Source organism: Halichoerus grypus, chromosome 2 (assembly GCF_964656455.1).
Source record: "Halichoerus grypus chromosome 2, mHalGry1.hap1.1, whole genome shotgun sequence".
In the NCBI taxonomy this organism is placed as follows: Eukaryota; Metazoa; Chordata; class Mammalia; order Carnivora; family Phocidae; genus Halichoerus; species Halichoerus grypus.
Window position 1 is genome coordinate 130,265,780 of NC_135713.1, and position 23,030 is coordinate 130,288,809.

General features: G+C 42.6%; 1 protein-coding gene and 1 long non-coding RNA gene across 5 annotated transcripts in view; one reads left to right on the top strand and one right to left on the bottom strand.

Moving 5' to 3' along the window:
* Window positions 1–72: 72 nt before the first annotated feature.
* On the bottom strand, window positions 73–21,857 carry CTXN3 (cortexin 3). Of its 4 annotated transcripts, XM_036109252.2 has the most exons (3): window positions 21,723–21,857; window positions 20,701–20,872; window positions 73–1,275 (listed from the first exon to the last, which is right to left on the bottom strand). In XM_036109252.2, the coding sequence occupies exon 3, from the start codon at window positions 1,174–1,176 to the stop codon at window positions 931–933; it is 246 nt and encodes an 81-aa protein (XP_035965145.1). In that variant the 5' UTR covers window positions 1,177–1,275; window positions 20,701–20,872; window positions 21,723–21,857; the 3' UTR covers window positions 73–930. The 4 variants fall into 4 exon arrangements, with proteins under 4 accessions (XP_035965145.1, XP_035965142.1, XP_035965144.1 ...); XM_036109249.2 differs by lacking the exons at window positions 20,701–20,872; window positions 21,723–21,857 and adding an exon at window positions 8,721–9,071; XM_036109251.2 differs by lacking the exons at window positions 20,701–20,872; window positions 21,723–21,857 and adding an exon at window positions 6,109–6,258.
* The window catches only part of LOC118552121 (uncharacterized), a 60,514-nt gene continuing 45,383 nt past the window's right edge, over window positions 7,900–23,030 (top strand). The window contains exon 1 of the long non-coding RNA XR_013445847.1: window positions 7,900–8,100. This is a non-coding gene — a long non-coding RNA (uncharacterized LOC118552121). The remainder of the gene's footprint in view (window positions 8,101–23,030) is intronic.

The following is a 23,030-nucleotide window of genomic DNA, read 5'->3' on the forward strand; positions in this document are numbered from 1 at the left end:
TCCTCCGCGCTCGGTATCACATGCTGCCACCAGTACATTGGTCTCAGTGAAACAGGAAAGGAGACACTACCGTTTCTTGAGAAGTTTTATTTGGCTGCTCTATTCCGTCACAAACATACATTCCTCCTAAGACTGTGACAGTCTTCTCTTCTAAACAATTAACTTTTTATTTAAAAACAAACAAACAAACAACAACAACAACTCGTAGCTGCACTTACAACCCATTAGTTCAATCATCTGTGTCAAGAAAGTCAATTCAGGTTATGTATAACTACTTCTACACAGCTTATTAATATGAATACCTAGAATGTACTTGGCCTGGTGGAGAGTTTTCAAACCTCCATAAGCCTTTGAATTCAGTTGTACTTGAGAAATAAAACGAGATCATCCTCACTCATCTTTTCCAGGCGTGGAAACATTTGCGCTAAGCGCCCCCCACCCGCTGGCTTCCCAGTGCTCCTCCGGGTTCACCCAGCCCAGTCTCTGCCCGGGACCCGGATTCCAGTGCAAATAAACCAACTGAGAGACATGCTCAGAACGAGGAATGCCCTTCATGGCACTGTGACCAGATTCACTTCAGATCCTTTCCATTCTTTATTCTCTGGTTGGGTGGGAGAGCGCTTCATTTTATGGCAAAGTTTGTGTCAGTGCTGATGCTCTTGCTTTCACCATCGCACACGTTCAGCAATATTCATTCACCGAGGAAACATGGAAATTCAAGCCTTCCTATTTTGGGAGGGTGTTATAAACCTTCATCTCCAATATCCTTCAAATGCTTTTAACCTAACAGCATGTTTAATAAATGAGGGATTGGAAGTCTAGGACCAGGTGCTGTTAAAACTTGGTTTGTTGAGAGCATTGACTAAAGAGAATTCCTCGCCAAGACATGCTGCACCTCACCTCCTCAGGAGGGGCTCCTGCCCCCCTCTGCTAAGCAAGGGCATGGTCAAACTGCCCCTTCTCCAGCCCTTCAAGTCCATCGGCCCAGGTTGAGGTTGGCATGCTCCGATACGGGTCCAGAAGGATCCGGAAGCACCTGACAATGAGGATGCCCAAGAAAATGAACAACAAAATCACAAACACAAATGTGGTTTTCTGCTCTAGAGACATGCTAGAATCTGCCGACACGTTCTCAAGGGGCACTAGGGGTGAAGGGACGGGCTGTCCTCCATCCATCGTCCAGAGAAGCAGGAGCACGGGATCTCCCAGTTTCCTTCTCTTCCATCATCAGTCTGCTGAGATCATGGTGGCTGCCCCGTGGAGACGCTGAGTTATCTGTAGGAGAAAGAAAGGGAAGGAGAGGGGATAACTACCAAAGAGCAACTGGATTTCTGAGCTCACAGGTCCTGTTCGTCAGAGAAAACGAGGAATCTCTAAACTTTTTCACCAGACGTGCTACATTCTGTGTCATTATGGGAAAGAATATTTTACTCTTGCATGAAATTACCAGATTGTCCTCAGGGCAGGCACCTGGGGCCAGGAGGGCTGAGCAGGGAAGACAACCAGAGTACAGAAGATGAGAAATGTGCAAGGTACTGTTGACCTCACGGTGTGCTGCCAACTTGACATCCAAACCCAGTGTCCCCTGCCAAGTCTCTTCCAGAATCCCTCCAATAATATGACTTTCACATCATTCTCATAATGATACTATTGATGGAACCTCAACTATGTGCCAAGACTGCAGCTAAACACAACATAGGTTAGCCATTCTACCACAAGCTCCGAGACAGCAGAGACCTCTATAGCCCCGGTGGAAGGAAACTGAGGCTGGAAAAGGTGCTTAGCAGAGAAACCCTCAGGGAGTATCGGATTCTGGGCCCTAGTCTCTGGCCTCCATTTTACTGCTCACTGAGTATGGGCCCTTGGAGGGGTCACGAAGCCGTAAAAATGGAATCAGAAATGTCTGTGTATCTCATTCACGGTGCCATAATGAGGATGGATGTCTGCGAAAACACTTTGAAAAGTATACGGAAAAGAAAAACGAACAAAATGAAGAGTTGCTTTGCTTCAGACATGGCCGTGGAAGCCAGGATGCTTCTCCTTTGCTTTCTCTTGCCTGGGCCAAGGGAGAAAGGAGGCATCTCAGACTCCCAGACCACCAAGCTCCAGCTGCTTTTCTTTTTTCTTCAGAAAACAAAGACCAGGTTCAATACTTGACCCCGAGAAGCACCTTGAGAATTGAGCTAGGGAGAAGGAATTGATTGGCTGCATTTTTTAAAAAAGCTTCACAGTGGCTTCCTATTGCTTAAGACCATTTGATAAAGAGGAAGAGAAAGAAAAAGATAAGTTATCACTATTTCCATTTTACTGGCGGAAAAATGAAGATATATGGATATTACTGCTTGTCTTTAAAGGCAAGTTGGAGTAGTATAGACAAAGGCCATGAAAACTTCAGATGTTGAACTAAATCTATGTATGAGTCTGTTTATAAGAAAAATTGTGTAGGAGAGTAGTCAGCTATGGGAATTAACATGGATTCAAAAGAAATGATGTTCAATGAAAATAAGCAACCAAATAAAAATAGAAATTATGACCCAAAGCTCGAACACAATATTTCTACTGTTAACTTCTAATTGTTGCCTTGAAGTATAGCATTAGTGATCATAATAACAGTTTGCGTGTGTGTTGACACTTCAGAGTTTATAAAATCACAGTTTAAGACACAGTTTATAAAGGGATTTACAACCAGTGTCTGGAAGGAAGGAGTTACCAATTTTGGGGGAAAGAATATCTTGCCGCTCTGTGACTACATTTTGTTTAAGGCTGAAATAGTTGCGGTAGATTGGCTTATCATTCATTTTTGTCTTGAAGCAAGATTGGGATAAAATTTGATGGTGTTTCTTAAAAAGAAGCTCCTTAGGGATATAGAGGATGCTGATGGATTGGGTTGGGTTCGGTTTGCTTGTTTTTAAGCACCCTCCCAACCTTGGGTGTTAACTCTCGGCAGATAACTGGGCTGAGGGGAGGGGGCAGGAAAGGGTGGCCAGAGCTTCCAACGCAGGATCCCTAGTGCTTCCAGTAAGGGCCGTTTGCACACCCAAGAAATATCCAAACTAGACTTGTTCACACTGAATATAAAATTCACCACGGGCTGGGTGCAAAGAAAGTCATGTGCTGCTCAAAGAATGAATACCTAAGCCATCCTGCCATGTTCCCGTTTGTCCTTCCATGTCCTACTGAGCATCCCATCCCTTTGAGCCTGCCCTCCCCACGGACTTACTTAGAGTCCCACTCTATGTCCATTTTCCCTCCAGCCCAAATGAGGCCAGAGTCCCTTTCTTTGTCTCTTCTTAACACGGCTGAGATAGCTATGCATTTTCAGGACGTTCTGTACAAAAACATGATGTAATCCAGAAAGGAATTAGAGGAAAATTGAAGCCCATTAACTGTGTAAACATATGACATAAAGATTTCTGGATCTGTGAAGTTCATTGAAAACAGTGAACAACTAGACATAGGACAATTTGAGCCTGTGATGACTCCCTAGCCACAAGCTGGGGGGCCAAAAGAGTGATACCTTATTCAGTTCTCCCCTTCTCACCCCCAGTGTCCACTTGATGAGAGCCATCTTGACGCCCAGGAGCAGTCTTCCCCAGCCTTGTCATTCGTCCAAGGCAAAATGCCAACTCCTTTTCTCCTAGCTCATGATCTCACACTGCCTAGGCTTCCTCCTAACTCATGTTTTTGAGCTGGTCCACCATTCATGTGGGGTCTGCGGGGATGGGCGAGCATTCCAAGAAGCCCCAGCAACTAACCTAGTCATCCTGATTCAGGTTATCAGCCCCATTTCCCTCTTCTGTCTCCCTGTAAATGAGTCTGGAGCCTGGCTTCTTCCCAGGGAAGCCGACCCTTAGAATGATATAAAAATCAGTTTTAATTTGCAGTGATACCACCCTATGCTGATTAAAAAGCAGATGCAAGAATATGGTTAACCCTCTCTGCAGCCTCCTCACAGGTTTTGAGAAGCCTGCTAAAACATAAATACATACCCTCCAACCCCTTCCTGATAAACTTAGCAAGGATTTGTCTGGGAAAACTGCTCTTACTTGAAGGAGGGGAAATGTGGTGGATAGTAAGGGGGCTGATGGGTCTTGCTGGAAATGAGGGGCCACTGGGGTTTGGGGGAGCAGACATGGGGCGCTGAAGGCCGATGGCCCAGTACGGAAGTCCTGGGGAGGGTGGGGGATGGGTGGTACAGATGAGACGATCCGGAGATGGTTAGAAAGGGATATGGGGATACGGAGACCCAGGAAGAAAAGCCGGCTCTTTCACAGCTTTGCCTGGGACTGATTGAAATCCCTCGAAGAGCCTGCTTGATTTTAAACCCGCGATCCGCTAATCAGTAATTTACAAATTGGGAAAGCTCCACAGCACATTGAAGTTAAAGGCAGCAATGGATAGAGGAAGAGGCAGAAAAAGAGATAAATGTAATCACTTAGCTACCACAGTCCCCAAATATTCAAAGACAGCAAAATTTTTTAAATGTCTGCCTTGGAGTGAAATGTCCCCTTTTGGCAAAAATGATCCTTGTAAAATGTTCACGATGGCTTCTACCTGAATAATGAAATCTTCCTTTCAGACGAACAGAGAAATCTGGGCAAGTAAATTATTTCAAAGGACTTCCGACATAACCGTCCTGTTAATAATAACCAAAGGCGGTTCTTTTAAGTATGAGAGGACCGCAGTTACTCACGGCCGTATTTCGATCCTAACTGGCTTCCCCATCACACGGCGCATGCATGTCTTCCCTGGACCTCCATTTGTGTGTGCTCAGAACACAATAAAGGCTCATTTTAATACTGGACCAAGGAAAACTGAATTAAAAGATGCCAATCTCAAAAATCCTATAACACATCCCCAGAGTCAAGCTCCCTGGACTCTGTGATCGTCACAAAGTGTAAAACCCTCTGCATCACCTACAAAGCCCCTGGTGAGCAGTTCAGCTCGGCCCTAGCCACTGTCACTCTCAGCCACTAGCCCCACTTAAAATAATTTACAAAGAGGCCTCTCTTTCTTTCCTCATGCTTCCGACATACTGCGCCATGATCCATCCTTCTCAGCTCAGATCTTACCACTTCTTCCCTCCAGAAAACCTTGGTGCCCCAACGTCCAAGGACCCTAACGGCCCATTGAGTCCCTCCCGGACCTGAGAGCCCTGTTGCCTGGACAATAAATTAGGTCATATTCCGACAATGGAATTTTTGTAAGCTAGGAATTTCTTTTTCTCCTAAGTTCAAACAGGAACAAAGATCAAATCGCATTTGGTTTGGAGTACAAGGACCAAGAAGAACAGACTTACATGGGATGGAGTCTGCAGACACCTGAGGAGGCCGTCCTCACTTGGTCTGCTCTGCAGCTCAACCTAACACGAGCTGTTCCTTGAACCCCACCAGGTTTCCCACCTCTGAGCTTTTAGTCATGATGCTCTCTGCCTGATGCCCTCCTCCTCCCTCTATTCCCGCCTGTGGGTTTCGCTCCCTCCCTCAGGGTTCGCGCCAAATGCCACCTCCTCGGTGGGGCCTCCATCTCTCCCTGCACCAGAGGGATGGGGCGCTTCCAGCTCTGTCCCCCGCAGGAGCCCTGCACCTGCTTTCTGTGGCAGCACCTCTCACAAGGACCCGTCTCCACAGGGTGTTCAACTCGGTCCCCTTACTAAATAGCAACCTCCTTGAGGAATTCCTGGCTGTTCTGGGGTCACTGCCTTTTTTTTTTAAAACAGAGGTTGAATCAAATCTCCGGCCCCTTACAGTCCAAGGAACTGAATTCAAACTTTGAGGGACCAGCTGAGACAAAGAAGGGGTAAAAAAGCCCATGTCATCCAGCCAGCCTGGGATGTCAGACCATTGTGTTTGAAGTAGATCTTATTTCAAAGAATCACAGATAGTCTGAGTCACAGTGACACTTTAATAGTCTCCGATTTCATGATTTGAAAAGCTGTTATTTGCCTTTTTAAATTTTCCTTGGCTTCAAGGCTGATGGGTCGGGTCCCATCAAATACAAAAATTAACGGTGGCCCTTCTGTTTCAGGGCTCAAGCCTTTCGGAGCTAACTGGCTTTGCTGCTGGGGAAGAACAGCCGTTTACAATATCCTGAAGCCAGATGTCTTACCTGGAAACCGTAAGTGTCAACACGTAGCCTTCCCAAGCTTGGATCCTTTGGACATTTCATTTTGTTAGCGTCATATTATACAACTTAACAGTAAGGGCAATTATCTTATCTGAAGAAAATAGACCTTAAAGCAATGATATATTGCTTTTCTTATTTTTAAAGTGACAGCAACAGAATTAGTTTGGTGCCTTTGGCACCTTGCTCTGTGGAGCTGCCCACAGGCATTTGGTCCCACCCTCTCACTTTCGTGGCCATCAGCTCATGGACCCCCGCCCCCCCGCCCTTCCACAATGGGTTGCAACTATGGGTCATAGTTATAACAGAGGCAGTGCATGTGAAGTCCTGCCTAGCACATCGTGAACGTTCAATAAATCCGTGATGATGAATGAGCATTTCCTCTTTCTACCATTTCTGTGCAAAATGAGGTTTCTTTCTCATTTCTATTATGCAAACAAACACACTGGGGAATGGAGATTATAAGTAAACTGGCCCAAATCATAAAAATCCGTTACCAGAAGAGAAGCATTCCCCAAAGGCTGCTGACTCGCAAGTTTCTCTCCAGCGTGTAGGAATGAGTAGCAAGTCAGCCATCCCCCAGCTGCTAATGGTGTGCAGGGCGCAGTGAAGCAATACTGTATTTTAAGTACCTCTAAACCACTTAAATGCCACACCTCATTTTTTAAAAACTTCTACGCCAGAAACCTAGTTCTGTGACTTGACATGTTTTCAAAAGTAGACGCAAAAACAGTGGGTCTGTTGAACAAGAACACCCACAGGTTTGTAGAGTTTACATTCGCATGTGATGGACAGGACACACTTCGTCCTACAAAGACATCCCGTGTATCTTATTTATATTTATCTGGCCGACTAGTGAGACCACTCTGCAGACTGTACCAGGAAGGGAATTGGCTAGGTAGGCAAGACTGAATTTGCAATGACTAGCAGAGACGAAGATCCTCTCAGTGCTGCATTATTCTGCAACAGTTCTGAAACTGACTGTTGAAATGTTAACATGCCTTTCAATGATTAACGTAATACATATGCTGAGAGTGAGGCTAAAGAGAATCATCTCTGCTTTTTGAGCTAAACAAAGCCTCAGCTGCATTGCTGTTTGCATAAGTAGAGTCTCTGGAGATATACTCCACCCTCCATCCCAACCCTCCCACCCCAGACGTGTAAACATCCCAGTCGACCCTATTATATATCTTCCCCTATAACTGTGAGCCTCCCCAAAAAAGCTACCTCATCTAAGGAATCAAATCACTATATAAACAAAAGTTATTACCTATGAATCTTGTGGAACTACTGTGTATGAGCCCAGGGAACAGTAATTTGCATTCCAGGATACACACACAAGGAGGCAAAATATTTCCTATAAATTCAAAGAACTCATGGTCCTCTTGGTGACCAGCCCAGAAATTCAGGTAAAGATTTCCTGGCTCTTTCTAGGTACTTCATATATTTTAACCAACATATAGTTCCCTTTTTTTTCTCACATAAATACATGGCAAGTTCCATATTTTTCTTTTCTGAATACAGCCCTCTTGATCCAATACAATAGCCCTGATGCTCCAGAATTCACAGGATGGCTAAGGACAGAGATAGAACTTTATATAGCCAACAAATAGACCCAAGGCTACTAGAAAGCCCCAAAACAATGGCTTGACACACTAGTAAATGTGGTCGGCTACAAATGTCAACAGGCAGTTTCGGAACTGTCACCCGCCCCCACTGCTGCACGGGGAGGTCCGTTCCCTCGGGCTGTCACTGCCCAGTCAGCCTGCACATGTCTGCTTGGGTTGGGGAGTGGACCCCTCTCGGTCCTGGCTTGCCAGCTCTGGGTCAGCAGGAGACCTTTCTCTTCAGCCTGAGCCCTAACCTCAGCTTTACTTCTTCCCTGTCTTCATCTTCCTCCCAACATCTGCTAGAAGAGTTTTAAAGGGACTGCAGGGCGAGGCTACAGCCTGGCTGAGAACCTCAGGAAAATCCCACGTGAGTGCCGCATCGGGAACTGGGGGTACCAAAAGGCACCACTAGCAAACTGGAACTTTGCTGTTCAAACGATAAACCTTACTGTTATCCCCGGCTTGCCTTCTCTGTCCTTGCATGTTTCCTAGTGAACAAGAGTGCTTGCTGATACCTCAAAAGGATAGGGCTGCACCGTGCTTGCCACCCAGGGACACCAGGGACAGTCGGCGTTATCACTGGGAGTTGTTGAGTTGTGATCCTTTGTGAACAAATTAAAACATCCCTGTAACATTCTGGAAGGTTGGATGTTTTAGGTGAATGGAGAAATAACTGTAATGGGCAAATAGCTTTCAGGAACAATTTACTGCAGCTTAGCAAAGAAAAGAGCCTGTTTTACTCCTCCTTTATCCAGTATCGGTAGCACTGTAAACTTAAGCATGCTTTAAACATAAAGGCATCATTCCATTTCACCCCCTCGCATTAACTTCACCTAGCAATTGTTTAATTAGACTTCATCTGACATCTAGATCTAAATTCAGAACTTGGATGCAAAAGGCAGCCCTGCCATCATCGCTCACGCATACATTGTAAAGTTAGAGAAAAGCATTAATTAGCCCATCAAAGACACGGTGTTGGTCAAGTACCTGCATCTGGCTGAACAAACACTTGATCCATTTCCTGGTGGAACAGTTACAGGTAGTTACAAGCCTCTTTAGTTTCCATTCTTCCCGACCAGGCTGTGTTGAGGCAGGAGACTGGTATCTGCAAGCGGCTGATGGCACACCCCAGATCTAAAGCCGTCCTTTCAGCCTTAGAAACTTCCCATTAAAACCCCCGAATTAAAGGAGCATCGTCTTTCTGTGTGAGGCATCATTAGCGGCCAATACAGCTGCTGCTTTGTGGCAAGCCATGATTTCAGTTCTGCCTCCGCAACTCTTCAGAGGATTCTGCTTCAGTGAGTAGAGGCAGTGTCCTAGCAGTGAGTCGGAAATCATCTTCAAGAAAGCATTAACATTCAAAAGGAGTACGGGGGGGGGGGGAGGGGGAGGGGGGAGCAGAGAAACATCACCATCACCGGGCATTCCCATACCTTTTCAAAATCAAAGCCATAAATCTACCAATGCTCTGCTCTTCTCTATTGATTGTTGACACTATTCCTCTTCGGGGATGTCAATTAGCACCTTGCAGCAACCAGCCTCCATATTGATTATGGATTGTGACCTTCGGGCCAACTTAATTAAGGGGAAGACTTCTAAGGAAGGGCATCAACATAGTATTTGGGAAACAAAGGGAAGGCTCTTTTTCCTAAAGAAAACAGAATTGACCTTTCAGAAAAGCAGTAATTATGGGAGGCGAAGAGGAAAGAACAATTAAAAGAAAAACCCACAAAATCATATTTTTACCACCTGTTTGTAAATGTGCTAGGCTGGAGGTTGCCAGGTCCAGTGTATCTGTTGGTCAGCCTGTATGACTGTGACCTTGACAGGTACCCCACCCCACGCAGGCCGTCAGAGACCACTGATGAATAAAGATAGACCTTTGGAGAGAGAAAGTTGTTCTAATTCTACAAATTCTAGTTACATGGCACAATACTTAAATTATTTTCCTTGGATGGAATGCCTAAATAAATTTGGAAAATGTTTTAGGATAAAATTCATCTTTAAAAAAAAAAAAAAGTGCTTCTCTGGAAAGAATTCAGCACAATCCTTAAGATGGAACATCCTTGTTTTTTGGCAACTCACCACTTTCTTTGTTGAAGTAGAAGCGCAGTTAGCAACAACACCCACCCACCAAATGATGGGGTGCATGATATTTAAAGCTCACTCTGACTGTGCCTGTCAGCTTTGCTGTTTCTTCGCCTCTTGCGAGAAGCCGGCCATTACCCAGTAGCTGTAAGAGACTGGGAGAGAGCTCATTGTCTAGGAGGAAAATTTCCAACTGCCAGCAACAGACAACAATCCTGGATAGACCTCAGACCCCAGAAAACGTAAATGCCAAATGTTATGATCTAATGTCAGAATCAAATGCTTGACATTAGGAGCTAGCCTCACTCGAATATGAAGGTTCTCTCTCCATGTGTTTTCCAGATTTTTAACCGTATTTCCTTTCCAATGAGTTTCTCTGATTATATTTTCACACAAACACACACACACACGCACGCACGCACGCACAATGGGACAAATGGAATCCGACAGAGCACTATCATTCAATACTAACTGGTATCCTTTGTGCTCTTCAGCCGACGGCACTGTGGAGGGAGAGACCTGTCTCGGTAATGCCAACGGAGTGTGGCTCAGGGAACATTCTGACCCCACCCGTACTTATATACTTCTCATTCCATGGGGTGAGAAGGCACTCTAGTTAGAAATGAGCCGGAGTTACTGCGAGCTCACCCTGCCCGGGAGGCCTCCTCAGATCGTGTTTTACCCTATAGACTCAGAGAGGTGGAAGGGAACATGAGAGGCTCCTCTGCAGGCTGAAACCGTCCCACAGAGACTGGCCTATTTTTAAAACTCCCCAGAGATTTAGATTCCATACCCCACTCTGACAACCTCTGTTGAAACTAACTTCTCCGGTGCTTCCTTAGTCTCAATGGGATGGTGCATTTCTTTTCATTCCACCCCGGTTGCAAAAAGTCAGTCATGAACCACCACACGATTTTGTGAGAATGCTCTTCCCCCGAGGAAGCTTGAACTAGGGAAACCAAAGGACGTTTGGTGAAGATCCTGCAGCCAAGTTTGGATATTTCTTTTATAAGGTAATTGTAATTGAAATGATGGGAGTGAGCCCTTCCCCCCAGGCAGCCACATTATGGGACTCATCGAGAATTCTGGAACAGCGAATAAGGATTTATGAAAAGTCGAGTTCTTTGAACATCTCACAGTTGGTCCTATTTCTTTAGTCTTTAATGCTCTCTTTACCTCTCCTCTGAATTCTTCTCCAAATTTCTGCTTTCTGGTCCAGCTTTAAATCGAGAACCTGGAATGCTACACAGGGCTGTGCAAAGCTCAGACTCACATGGATTTGTGGTGAATAGGGTGACTTCATGCTATGCTTCTCTGACACATTCTGATCCCAGGGTTACTCCTGGGTGTTAATTCAGTCTTTCTTTTTAGCCACACAACATCCTGAGTCAATATTACTAGAAATCTATTTTAAGAACTTTCTCTATATTCTAATTTCAAGTCTCACCCTTGAATATTCTCTAGATTACAGTTCTTCCCTCAATGTCCCATGCTGCACTTTTTCATAAAGTAAAGGACAATGACTATTTTTTAAAAAAGATGCTTCATGAACCATCAAGCTTTATGCCAACACAAAGCTGTTAATATTAGCATTATCTTTATTGTATTTCTTTGTCGAATCCTCAAAATCGAATTGATTCTTGATAGAATCTTCAAAACAGAAACCTGATTTTCTTTTCATGTTCATCACTAGGTTCTTGGTAAAAATCTAGTTTCTTCCTAAGTGTCCATTTTTCTTTCACGTAGTCAAGAAACATTCAATCAGTTCATTCACTCAGCATCAGATATGTTCTGTGTTGGGTGGGGGAAGAATGACAAATACGGGGAAGTCGGTGCCTGCCTCCGTCTGTTCAGGTTATCACTGCACAACTCTGGGAAGCTCCCTGGGAAGGACCCAGAGGGGCTCCACGTCCAGCCGCAGGGGCCAAGCTTCTGGGCAGATAAGCCCACCTCCACTGTTTTCCACTCCCTCACCACCCCTTCCCTGCTCAGCCAGCAGACATCTGAATTATGTCCTCATTTCTCTACAGGACTTGATTTCCCAAGGTCATCTGTGGCTTCTCATTGTCTCAAGCAAAAAAGACAAAAAAACACAAACTTGCAGTATTGATCTTCCTCACTCTTTGTGGTAACACTGGGACATAGCTGACCAGTCTTTAGGGAAGTGCTAGATAAAAAGACGCACAGAGTAAGGTGGAGTGGCAGAACTGATATCTCAGCCCTCTTCCCTCTTGGTCTACCCCTCTCCCTGGTGTCCCTTTGGTTCCTCTCCCTCCATAGTCTCTCATTCGCCCCTTAGAGGCTCAAGCCAAGTTTAACTCATGTAACCACCAGCAACTGTGAAATTAAGGGTGGAAAGACAGGCAGGCTAGGATACATATTAATGGGTCCCCCACTTTCAATTCATAAAAAAGCAGTGAAAGTCAGTTTCTGTGTTATTTCTATGTTTCTGTCCTCTTCATTTAAAAAAAAAAATATGTGATATAAAGTTTTTTTTTAATCAAGATGAGCTCTAGTTCTAATATCCTTCTGCTTTGCCAGGTCTACATATATTTATCCACTCAGCTCTCTTCACAGGTCAGTGAACATTCAAAGCACAAGGGAACCGTAGGGAAGGTTTAATAATATTCACACCAAGCCCATAAATTAGGATCTATATTCAAGCATTATTAAAAGCAAACAGGTTAAAGTCCAACTGCAAATTAGCAGCCTCCTGGTTTGATTTTTTTTTTCCTTGAACGCATTTCTGTACACATCACTTCTGTAGAATGTTGAATGCTCAATTAGTAGCTAATGAATCTGGAACAGAGTGGTATTCGAAATGAAACCAGAAACAAACAATGCTGCAACTCAGTGGAAATGTATTTGGAAGGATGGAAACACCCATAGAATGTAATACTTGCAAGTAATAAGGCTTGCCTGTGAAATGAACAAGTTTGTTTATTTCTTTCCTTTTAAGTCAAAACAATAAAACATCAAGGAAGGAAATGCATCATGAAAAAGCTGATGTCCAACCCTGTTCTATTTAGAGTCAATATTTGCAAACTTTGATATTAATTCTAATTACAGCATGAAAGTATTAGAACGTTACTATGGATTATTCACTGTTCAAAAGAAATTCATACCGAGGAGTTAACAGCCTGGTGGGTAAATTTATTCTTTTTCTATGCCTTGTACAATAATAACAATTTTTTTAATGGCTTTGAAATACTTAATACCTTTAAAATATCATATAAAGTGCCAATTAGAGCTTTATACGTACCATCCCTCTCCATTTTTATGCTCTCATTTTGGCACTATTCTTTCTGTTCAACAGCTGCTCTTTAGAAGGGACCTCTACTGTGTGGACACTTTGAGGATTGAGCAGATTAAAACATTAAGATGATTTAGAAAATGAAATAGAATCAGCCTGAGAATTACTGACCTGTTAGCCTGACTTTCATACCTGACAAAATTCTGGAACTAAAAATCTCACCACTGAAAATCAATTTGAAAACACCCAGAGGAGAAAACTAATCCTACAAAGCAGTTTAAAAAATGCTGGTTAGGGGCGCCTGGGTGGCTCAGTCATTAAGCTGCTGCCTTCGGCTCAGGTCATGGTCCCAGGGTCCTGGGATCGAGCCCCATGTCGGGCTCCCTGCTCAGCAGGAAGCCCACTTCTCCCTCTCCCACTACCCCTGCTTGTGTTCTCTCTCTCACTGTCTCTCTCTCTCTCTCTCTCTGTCAAAATAAATGAATAAAATCTTAAAAAATAATAATAAAAATAAAAAATGCTGGTTAAAAAAATTTATGAAAAGCCAGTCTCAACTTCTGATATTTCAACTCATGGAAATGATGGAAAGGAGGCTGACGAATGAAAAAAATGGTCATAAACAGAAGTTATGATCTGTGGTCTTTGGGCACAAATTCCAGTTGCCTCAATGCTACATCTTTTGAATGATGTAATCAACTGCTGCTTGAAAAACCATTTAACTCTACATATGTTCCAATAGTCCAGTGGGATCAATCAAAAGGTCTGGTCGTGTAGCATATTATTTTAAAAGGCAGACCCCAGCGGCGCCTGGGTGGCTCAGTGGATTAAGCATCCGGCTCTTGATTTTAGCTCAGGTCATGACCTCAGGGTCGTAAGATTGAGCCCCGTGTCCGGCTCTGTGCTCAGAGAGGAATCCTCTTGAGATTCTCTCTCCCTCTTCCTCTGCCCCTCCCCCTGTTCTAAATTAAGTAATTAATTAATTAATTATATCTTTAAAAAAGAGTAACAGACATTAAGATTAATTAATAGACGTTAAGAGTACATCTTTCTCTTCCGATCCTGCATTTCAAACTTTGATAGCAGCCTACCATCTATGATTTTGCCTGCAAATAATATCTATTATGTATTTAGCATGTGAATAGTCTCCATCATCTGTATTTCTATTATATGTGATATTAAATTACCTCATGAGCTTGTTAAGCATGCAGATTTGAGGGGCCCGGGCTCACATTTTTTAATTCAGTAAGACCAAGAATCTGTATTTTGAATAAGAAACTTGTATGATTAATGACATAGGGCATATGAAGTCTACATTTGGAAAATGATAAAGTTAAATGTCTTTTTTTCCCTTCTTGATTGGCCAGATTAGGCATTTTATTTTATTTTATTTTGTTTTATTTTTAATTGAAATATAGTTGACAGACAATGTTAACATTAGTTTCAGGGGTATAACATAGTGATTACACAGCTCCATCTGTACTCTGTGCTATGCTCACCACAAGATTAGGCATTTTAAGTCCTTGAGGGAAGAGCCTTAAGCTTAAAACTGGAGGTATCCCAGACCTCTTGGATTAAATCCATGGACCCCTCATTAGAAACATGCACATACTGTACCCTGCTTAGAGAACCTCTGCCTGAAATTTCCATTCAAAACACATGCATCTTCTCTTTTTTCCTCCCCTTCTTATCTCCAATAAAGTGATAGTGAACAGTGACCAGAATAAAAGCCCATAGTGATGAAGACAGCAGAGGGGAACACGAGGCAGAGAGGAGCTCGGTGGATTTCTGGGACAGGAAATGAACGGAGGAGGGCTGACTGGTGGAGCGAGCTCAGACGCCATGCAGAGGGGGCTGCAGCTGGGACAGGGTGACAGCCCGGCACGGGAGACTATGGTCGGGAAGGAGAAGTGGGGCCACAAATAGGAAGAAGGGCCAGGTCTGGGGATAAGTGAGTGTTCCCACTGCCTTCTGGGGCCGTCCAGTACCTTGTGGGCCGGGAATCCTGATGGAATTATCGAGAGAGGCAGCGGTAAAGATTGAGCCAGATTGTCACTTAGGACAGTAGCGTAGGAATAGAGAATGTCAGCATTCACAGAATAGACCAGCGTGGGGTCAATTTGTTAATGAGAAAATAACCAGAGAACTAAAAAGAGCAACTGTTCAAATTTGGTTCTGCCTCGGGTGAGACCTGAAAGGTGAGGGTAGCGCACGGGAGCGCTACTTGCCATTATAAGCCTCTCTAAGCAATTTGACTGTTTAACTGTGTGCATATTGTTAACTACGTGCAATTTCACTTGGCAGAAACTGTCAGAATAGTATGGGCAAACCATTAAAAACGAAATAAAACCCTTGCTTAAAACCCAGGCAATGAGTCTCATGATGGCATCTTAGGGGAAGCGGATAATTCTTTGAGGACAAGGGGCTTCCTTGAACACCTTGAAACTCCCCTGGAGGGCTCTGGTCTATTCTGCTTATAAGTAAAGCTAAGCCTTCTAGGTGCTCTTCAAACCTCTTGTGTATACTTAAAATGTGATTTCTTGTAACCACAGGCAATGCAATAAAATCTAAACCGTTGCCCCGGTTTCCCCCTATCATTCAGAAGTCATCTATTTTAATATGTGTTGTGTATTTATTAATTTAGCTGACTTCTATTCTTTGTTCATTCATTTATGTGTATGTATTTATACCCCGTTAAATTTCAGAAACGTTTGAAGAAAGTTATGAAGTAGATTTATATCATTAGTGGTAGCAGAATATCACTGTTATTATGTATTAATAATGAATTTTCCCATTGCTGATCTAAAAAAAAAAGGCTGGATGTACTTGTTCAAATTTTGTAAAATAAAACCTTTTTAGGCTGAAGCACTAGACACCATATCTAATCTTAGAAAAAACTTGTCTTTTGGGGCGCCTGGGTGGCTCAGTTGTTAAGCATCTGCCTTCGGCTCAGGTCATGATCCCAGGGTCCTGGGATCGAGCCCTGCATTGGGCTCCCTGCTCGGTGGGAAGTCTGCGTCTCCCTCTCCCACTCCCCCTGCTTGTGTTCCCTCTCTCGCTGTGTCTCTCTCTGTCAAAAAAAAAAAAAAACTTGTCTTTTATAAACTTTATTTTGCAGGAATTATTTATAAACAAATGCAATAACAAGAGGTTCAATGTATATTACTAACACCGAAGTGAAAAAGCTGTGTGGGTAATTAGTGCAGATTGAATATTAGTTCAGGAAAAATTTTCAAAGAGCCAATGCTCAAGAACAGCACCTTTAAAATAACGTGAGGCAGGGGCGCCTGGGTGGCTCAGTCGTTAAGCGTCTGCCTTCGGCTCAGGTCATGATCCCAGGGTCCTGGGATCGAGCCCCGCATCGGGCTCCCTGCTCCGCGGGAAGCCTGCTTCTCCCTCCCCCACTACCCCTGCTTGTGTTCCCTCTCTCGCTGTGTCTTTCTCTGTCAAATAAATAAATAAAATCTTTAAAAAAATAAAAAAATAAAAAAATAAAAATAAAAATAACGTGAGGCAGAGCAGATATTAACTCAGTCTCACTTCCATTTGCTTTTGTCCTCATGAGAATGCCCTTCAGCATTACTTTTAGGAAGGGTCCTTGCTCTTATTCTCAATATTTCTCTTAATTCAGAAATGGATATGGAGCCAATTGAGAAAAATGAACATTTAGTGTTGCCAATAGCCCTGCGATTGGTATTGTGTATCGTGAATACAGTTAGGGGCTCCGGTCAAATGCCAATATGATATTCAGTGGACTAGGGATTACTAATGTGTAAGCCAAGAAAAGCTGTGTTTGCAAATGAGGAAAGGATGAAGAAAAATCTCTATCATTCCCTGCACCTGCCCACATTTCTAGGCCAAGTCAGGATGGGAGAATAGGCCATTCATCATTAACAGTCACCCCTTCCCTGGTCCTGCCTTTGAAAATTAGCCTCTGTGATTGGAGATGAGCTCTTGCTGGCTCCTAGAGCTCTGTCTTGATTTCCATCTAGGGATGGAGTCCATGCCTTGTCTGCCTACCTGACTACAGCTCCTTACATCTTTTTTTTTTTTCCTCCAAGATCTTTCTCTTTCTCCATCATTCCAGAGCCACAACTTTTCCTAAGCCATCTGTATACATCAAACAACAAATTACCCTTCTCCCATCATGTATGGTCCATTCAAAAGCTACCTGGCTCAGGAAACTACAACAAAGAAGAACAATGGAACTTATTTCTGCAACTCCAGTCAACAGCTACTCTCTTCCTATCTTCTTTGTATCTAACACCACAAATGCAACAGCAAAATATCAATTAGAATAATTAGAATAACAATACAATCACAATAACAAAATTCAGCAATCTTGTACCTTTGGTCTCCCTAGACTTTGAACTCTTACAATGGCAAGACTTGTACCCTTTCGCATGTTTTTATCCAGTGAAAGTAGTGTGTGTGTGTGTTTGTGTATGTGTGAATTTGTTCTCACTTTCTGATTAGACTATAAGATACTTGAGAATAAAGAAGGCTGGGCCCCCTATTAATTAATTTATCAATTTATTTTGACTGGCTAGGATATTAGCAGAAATAACAAATTTACCCGCAGATTTCATTCTCTGTTACAAATTGTCCTAAATAAACATTGCAGTTGTATTTTTTCCCTACTTGTTTTCTCTTGCAACATCATTGTCATACTTTGCCTGCTGTATTAAAATAAGTCTAACCAAGCATAACCATTAATTACTAGCTTCCAACCAGTAATCTGCATTTGTATCAGTCAAGATGGGCCAGATAATGCTGTGATTAAAAAAAACACATTTTCAGTGGCAAAGAATAACAAAATTTATTTTTTGCTACATGTTCATTAAGGGTCACTTGAGGATTCTGCTCCCAAGTGATCATTTTCCTCATTCCAAAACCCAAAGGGAACAACCTCTACCAGCTATGTAGGTGGAAGGAAAAGAGAGCATGGCAAAGCACGTCCTGGTTCTTACGGCCTCTACAAGGTGGCTTAAATTATATGGACAAAGCAAATCTCATGGCTACATCTGAATTTAATAGGCTAAGAAGTATCATTTTTCCCTAGGAAGGAAGATGGAACTCTGTCAAACAGTGACATCATCTACCATTACATTTAACTAGAGTTTTACCCCTTACATAGTGACTTCCCATAGATGGTGCGCCCATGATCACCTTTCTCTGACATACAACTGTCACTCATCTCAGCATCCTTGAGCTTCATCCAACATTGTCTCCCATCCTTCTTTGCTCCAGGTCCCTCTGACCTCAATTGGATCTCCTGCTTCGAGCTCCTTGCCTCCCCTTTGCTTCTAGTCTCAGCTTGGATTTTATTGCCTGGGTTCATTTGGTTTTTTTAGCCTCTGAACTCTTGGGTCCTCTTTCAGAGTATGTCTTGTCTCCTTTCTTGCTTGGCCCAAGGAGACAATCCATTTAGCATATTGCCCTTCCAGTGCAGTCCCAGAACTCTTTGACTCTTTCGGGAATGGGCAAAGTCACAGCGTGACGTTTCTAGATCCCCTCCCACACCCAGATTCCATCCCTAATGGGTCAAGTATCACACCGAGTACCTCACAGGGGCCATACCATCCCAAGACACATAATGTAATTATTCCAATTTTATAGGTACATAGACAAGGTTTGGGGAGATGAAGTGATTTGCTCAAGAACACAAAGATCACATTTAAAATATTTTTGCCTACCTCTCTTCTGCACAGCCTCAGATACATAGACGTGGCTGTGTCTCTAAATAACTCAAAGTTTGATAGGGGACTCTGGAAAAACGTTCATTTCTTAGTGGGCAAGGAAAGTGGACGTGGACATACAAGAGACTACATCCAATCTGGAGTCTGAGCATTGACCCTCTGGTCGCAGAAATGTCTTATGCCAGCAGAAGGAGGGAAAGAGTACGGCGTGGGTGTGACTGGGAGATGGGTGGAAGGCCGTGAGCTGGATCTCCACAATAAGGCAACCAACCAGTTCTTGGGTTTGAGATCCTCAGAGAAAAGGATCATAATTTTGACCTACCTGCAATGTTCAAAAATAACTTTTTTGTTAATCAGAGATTATTTTTGTCTTCCTTGTTCTCCTCTGCCATCTTTTATTGTTCTGTTGTTTTTTTTCCTAACTGCACACTTGTGAAATCCTTGTAACCGTCCTGACCTTGGCCATGCCCTCTCCTGGATGCCCGAAGAATCAGAATTTTAAAATAGCAGCAACATTTCTAATAAGAATGGAAGCATTAGTTTAGACTACTAGAGACTCCATAAGGCATAAACATTGTTTAATGGTTCTGCTGCTTCTCTGTCCTCTGAGGAGAACATAAGCCTGGTGCCTTCCTGAGTGCAGAAACAAAAAGCTCCTCAGAGCAACTGAAACAAAACAAAACAAAACAAAACACCCTCAACTAATGTCAGTGTTCTTGATAGTGACCGGCTCGTTCACCTTCCTGTGTAAATTTAATAGTTCTGAGGCTAATAGGGGTTTTGAAGAGGCCACTGTGTGGCAAGACCACTAACCCAACTACTGGACAGCTGAGTTTGTTGGTCCTTTGCTCCCTGTCCCCACCTCTTATACTGAGGCAGCTGAATTTGCTCTTGAGTTCAAATATTGCATTATAGGTGGATCCAACTGAGCAAAGCATTGGGTCAGGGGTTGGATGGGGGAATAGATTGTCTAACTTATAAGTCCACAGAACTTACTATAACTTAATTTAAAGAAGAAATTTCCATCAATATTTTTCATGTTTGTGTTTAGTATTATAAAACCATTTCTCTGGGCACCTAGGTGGCTCAGTCAGTTAAGCATCTGCCCAGGGTCCTGGGATCGAGTCCCACGTGGGGCTCCCTGCTCAGCAGGGAGTCTGCTTCTCCCTCTCCCTCTGCCCCTCCCCCCTGCTCATGCCTGTGCTCTCTCGCTCTCTCTCTCTCTGTCTGAAATAAATTAATAAAATCTTTAAAAAAAACCATTTCTCAAAACTGTACTCTAATTAGCCTGGAACCAAAAGACAGCTCCACACTCCATCTCAGGGATGTTTTACTGCAGGAGGTATCAACAAATAAGGCAATCAGAGTTCTGCTGGTTTAAGAATATTGAGTTCCTTTATTTCAGGGAAAATTCTTTGAGTCTCTGGCTACATGTTATAACCAGAATGCAAGCAAGCTGCAGTTTGGAGGGAATCTTATGCAATTCTGGACATGATAACTCATTCAGAGCAGTGTAATCTACCACTGAGAAAAGACAATTGAAAGTTACTGAGAGTCTCCTGGGTCCTTTGGGTTGGGACCTATGGGAGGTAAAGCAGTGCATGGAAGCCTGAGATCTGCATTCTTACAGTGACTGTGGGACAGTTATCCTAAGCAAGCTAGCCCTTGGGTCCTGCTTTGCTCAGCTATTAAATTCTAGACCTAAAATGTTATGATTCTAGGTCTATCATATGCACACAAGAAAAATACCACCACTGTCTTTCCATGCTTGGATGGGCTTCCCAGAGCACTCACCACTTCCATCAGGATACCTGGGGGGAGCCCAAGCCCTTCAAGAACTCCACCTTTCCAGGGTAGAGTGGTTCTACCAGTATTTCAGGAGGAAAATTAGAAGGAAATTTTCATCTGGAGGATGAGAGAGATTTCTTACATGTTCTTGGATGGATATCAGGGAAAATCAAATCTGCAATATTGCCCGTGCCTATTGTGGATGAAGCACAGTAATGAGGTCCATACACAGTCCTGCCTTGACCATTGAAAACATCAAACATCCAGAAGGATTTTCCATAATCCATTTGAGTATCAAAATACTTCAATGTTGCCTGTAAACCAATCATAGGGAATCATACTGTTATTTCAAAATACTTGAGCTATCTTCTTACTGATAAATGATGGGAGAGAAAAATTCAATTCTACAAGCATGTTTTCATAAACTCAAAGAAAACTAATTCAAATCCATCATGATTTGAGTAATTGGTTCAATTCAAACTTAGTGGCTGGTAACAGCACTAGCTACATTCCTTTCAAAGGCTACTATTTATAAAATGAAAATAAATTCAGTGGATTTCAAGCAGAAGCATATTCTGTGAAGACCTAAATATAAAGAGTCATTTTGGAGAGTAATTAAAAATCATGATGCTTTCATCAGTACTTTCAGTGGAAAGTTTCTCATGATGCTTTGCTAAATGAGGTTTTGCCATTAGGATTCCCCCATAAAACAACTAAGTACTTATACTCAAGCGTCTTTACCAGTTTGAAGTCTGGTCATATTGAACCATAATGTAATTTCAAGATTATTTCTATTGTTAGCAATTGTCATTTGTGTTGGCTTTTCCAATTCTCTGACCTATCTCTTAATCATCTCCAGAAACCACTCATCCACTGTAGTCCATTCATCAATTAGCTTGGCCCTGTCCCCCAGTGACTTTCCATAAAATACACAATCAGCAAAATCTTAAAATATATAATTCATAGATAAAACTTCACTTAAAATATTACACTAATAGATTATAAACATATAAAAGAATGACTTTAATGGAAGGGCAAGAGTTCATAGTTAACATCAACATAAGACATAAAGCAATTCAAATAATTGCATTGTCCTCCTTCTCTCTCAATTTCCCTGTGCCTGTATTCTTACATATGTAAAATGGGGATAATAATAGTACTTACCTATCTCCTAGGGTTGTTGTAAGGATTAAGTGAATCAAGTTCATATAAAAGAGCTTAAAATCATTCCTGGCACATAGGAGTATAGGCTTTTATAAAAGTACAAGCTCTTATATAATTATAAATATCACTTTCATCTTTTATCTTCTGATTGCACCAATGATGATAGCATATCTTCCCATGATAAAGTACATTATAATTTTTCATTTCAGCATAAAGCCAGCAAATTCAAATGCAAGTATAATTTTAAAACCTACTGCCTACGCTCAAGTTGGAACGGAAACCTTAAAGAAATATTGAGGTCTATTCTGAATCATTAATGCATACGTCACAGTTACTTTTTATCAAATTTTCACTATGTGTCCAACTCTTTCGAGATGCCTTACATGTAATAATTTATTTAATCCTCACAAACTAGGTATTGTTGTCCTAATTTTGCAGCTGAGACATAGACTGGTTATATGACTTGCCCGATATCACACAGGTAGAAGGCGATGAATGAGGGATTCAAATGAGGGCAACTGGCCTCTGGAGGCTATTTGATTATCCTCTATGCTATTCTTGATATGGTTGGAAAATTCCTCATTTCAGTTCCTGAGCTAATAGTTACTATTGTGCAATCACAGACAAGTCAGTTTTAAACAACAATTCTTGGCAGAATTGCCCAAGTTCAGACCCTTTACAAGGGGCACGATTTTATTTAATGGATGAACTTTTATAGAATCTAGGTCCTATCTCCTAATTACATGTGAACCTCCAGGAGGAGCCTTATATCCTCCAGAAAGTCGAGTTTGGTCTAAGGCATATAAGAGGCCCTCCATAAATATTTGGGCTTATGGGATGCTTTCCCATCTAATTGTAATTCCAGAATTAGGGTTCCATGAGGTGATCTTTCCACTTCTGATTTAGGACTAGTTTCCCCCTGGCAGTACTTCTCCCCCGCACCATACATCTGGTCAGTCTGCCCTGCGTTCCCTAGAGGTCCCCACCTGGCAAGGCTTTGTCTTCATTCTTCTGAGAGCCATCTGCCTCTCTCTTGCTTTTAAAACAAAGTTATCACTCAGCCCTTATAAATCTGGAGCTCTCCAGACCACATTAGCTGAAGGGCTGAAGTTGTCAGGTGCAGACTTCAAAATCTTCCCAGGAGGCCTGGGTTGGGCAACACAGGTCAGATCATGCACTGAAGGGCAACTTCCTTGCAGCAATAGAGTGTGCTAAGTTCATATCTTTAACCTGTGTGCAACAGAGACAGCTAAATCTAGACATGTAGCTTTCATTATATTCTACAACAACGAAGTAGCTGTGATATAG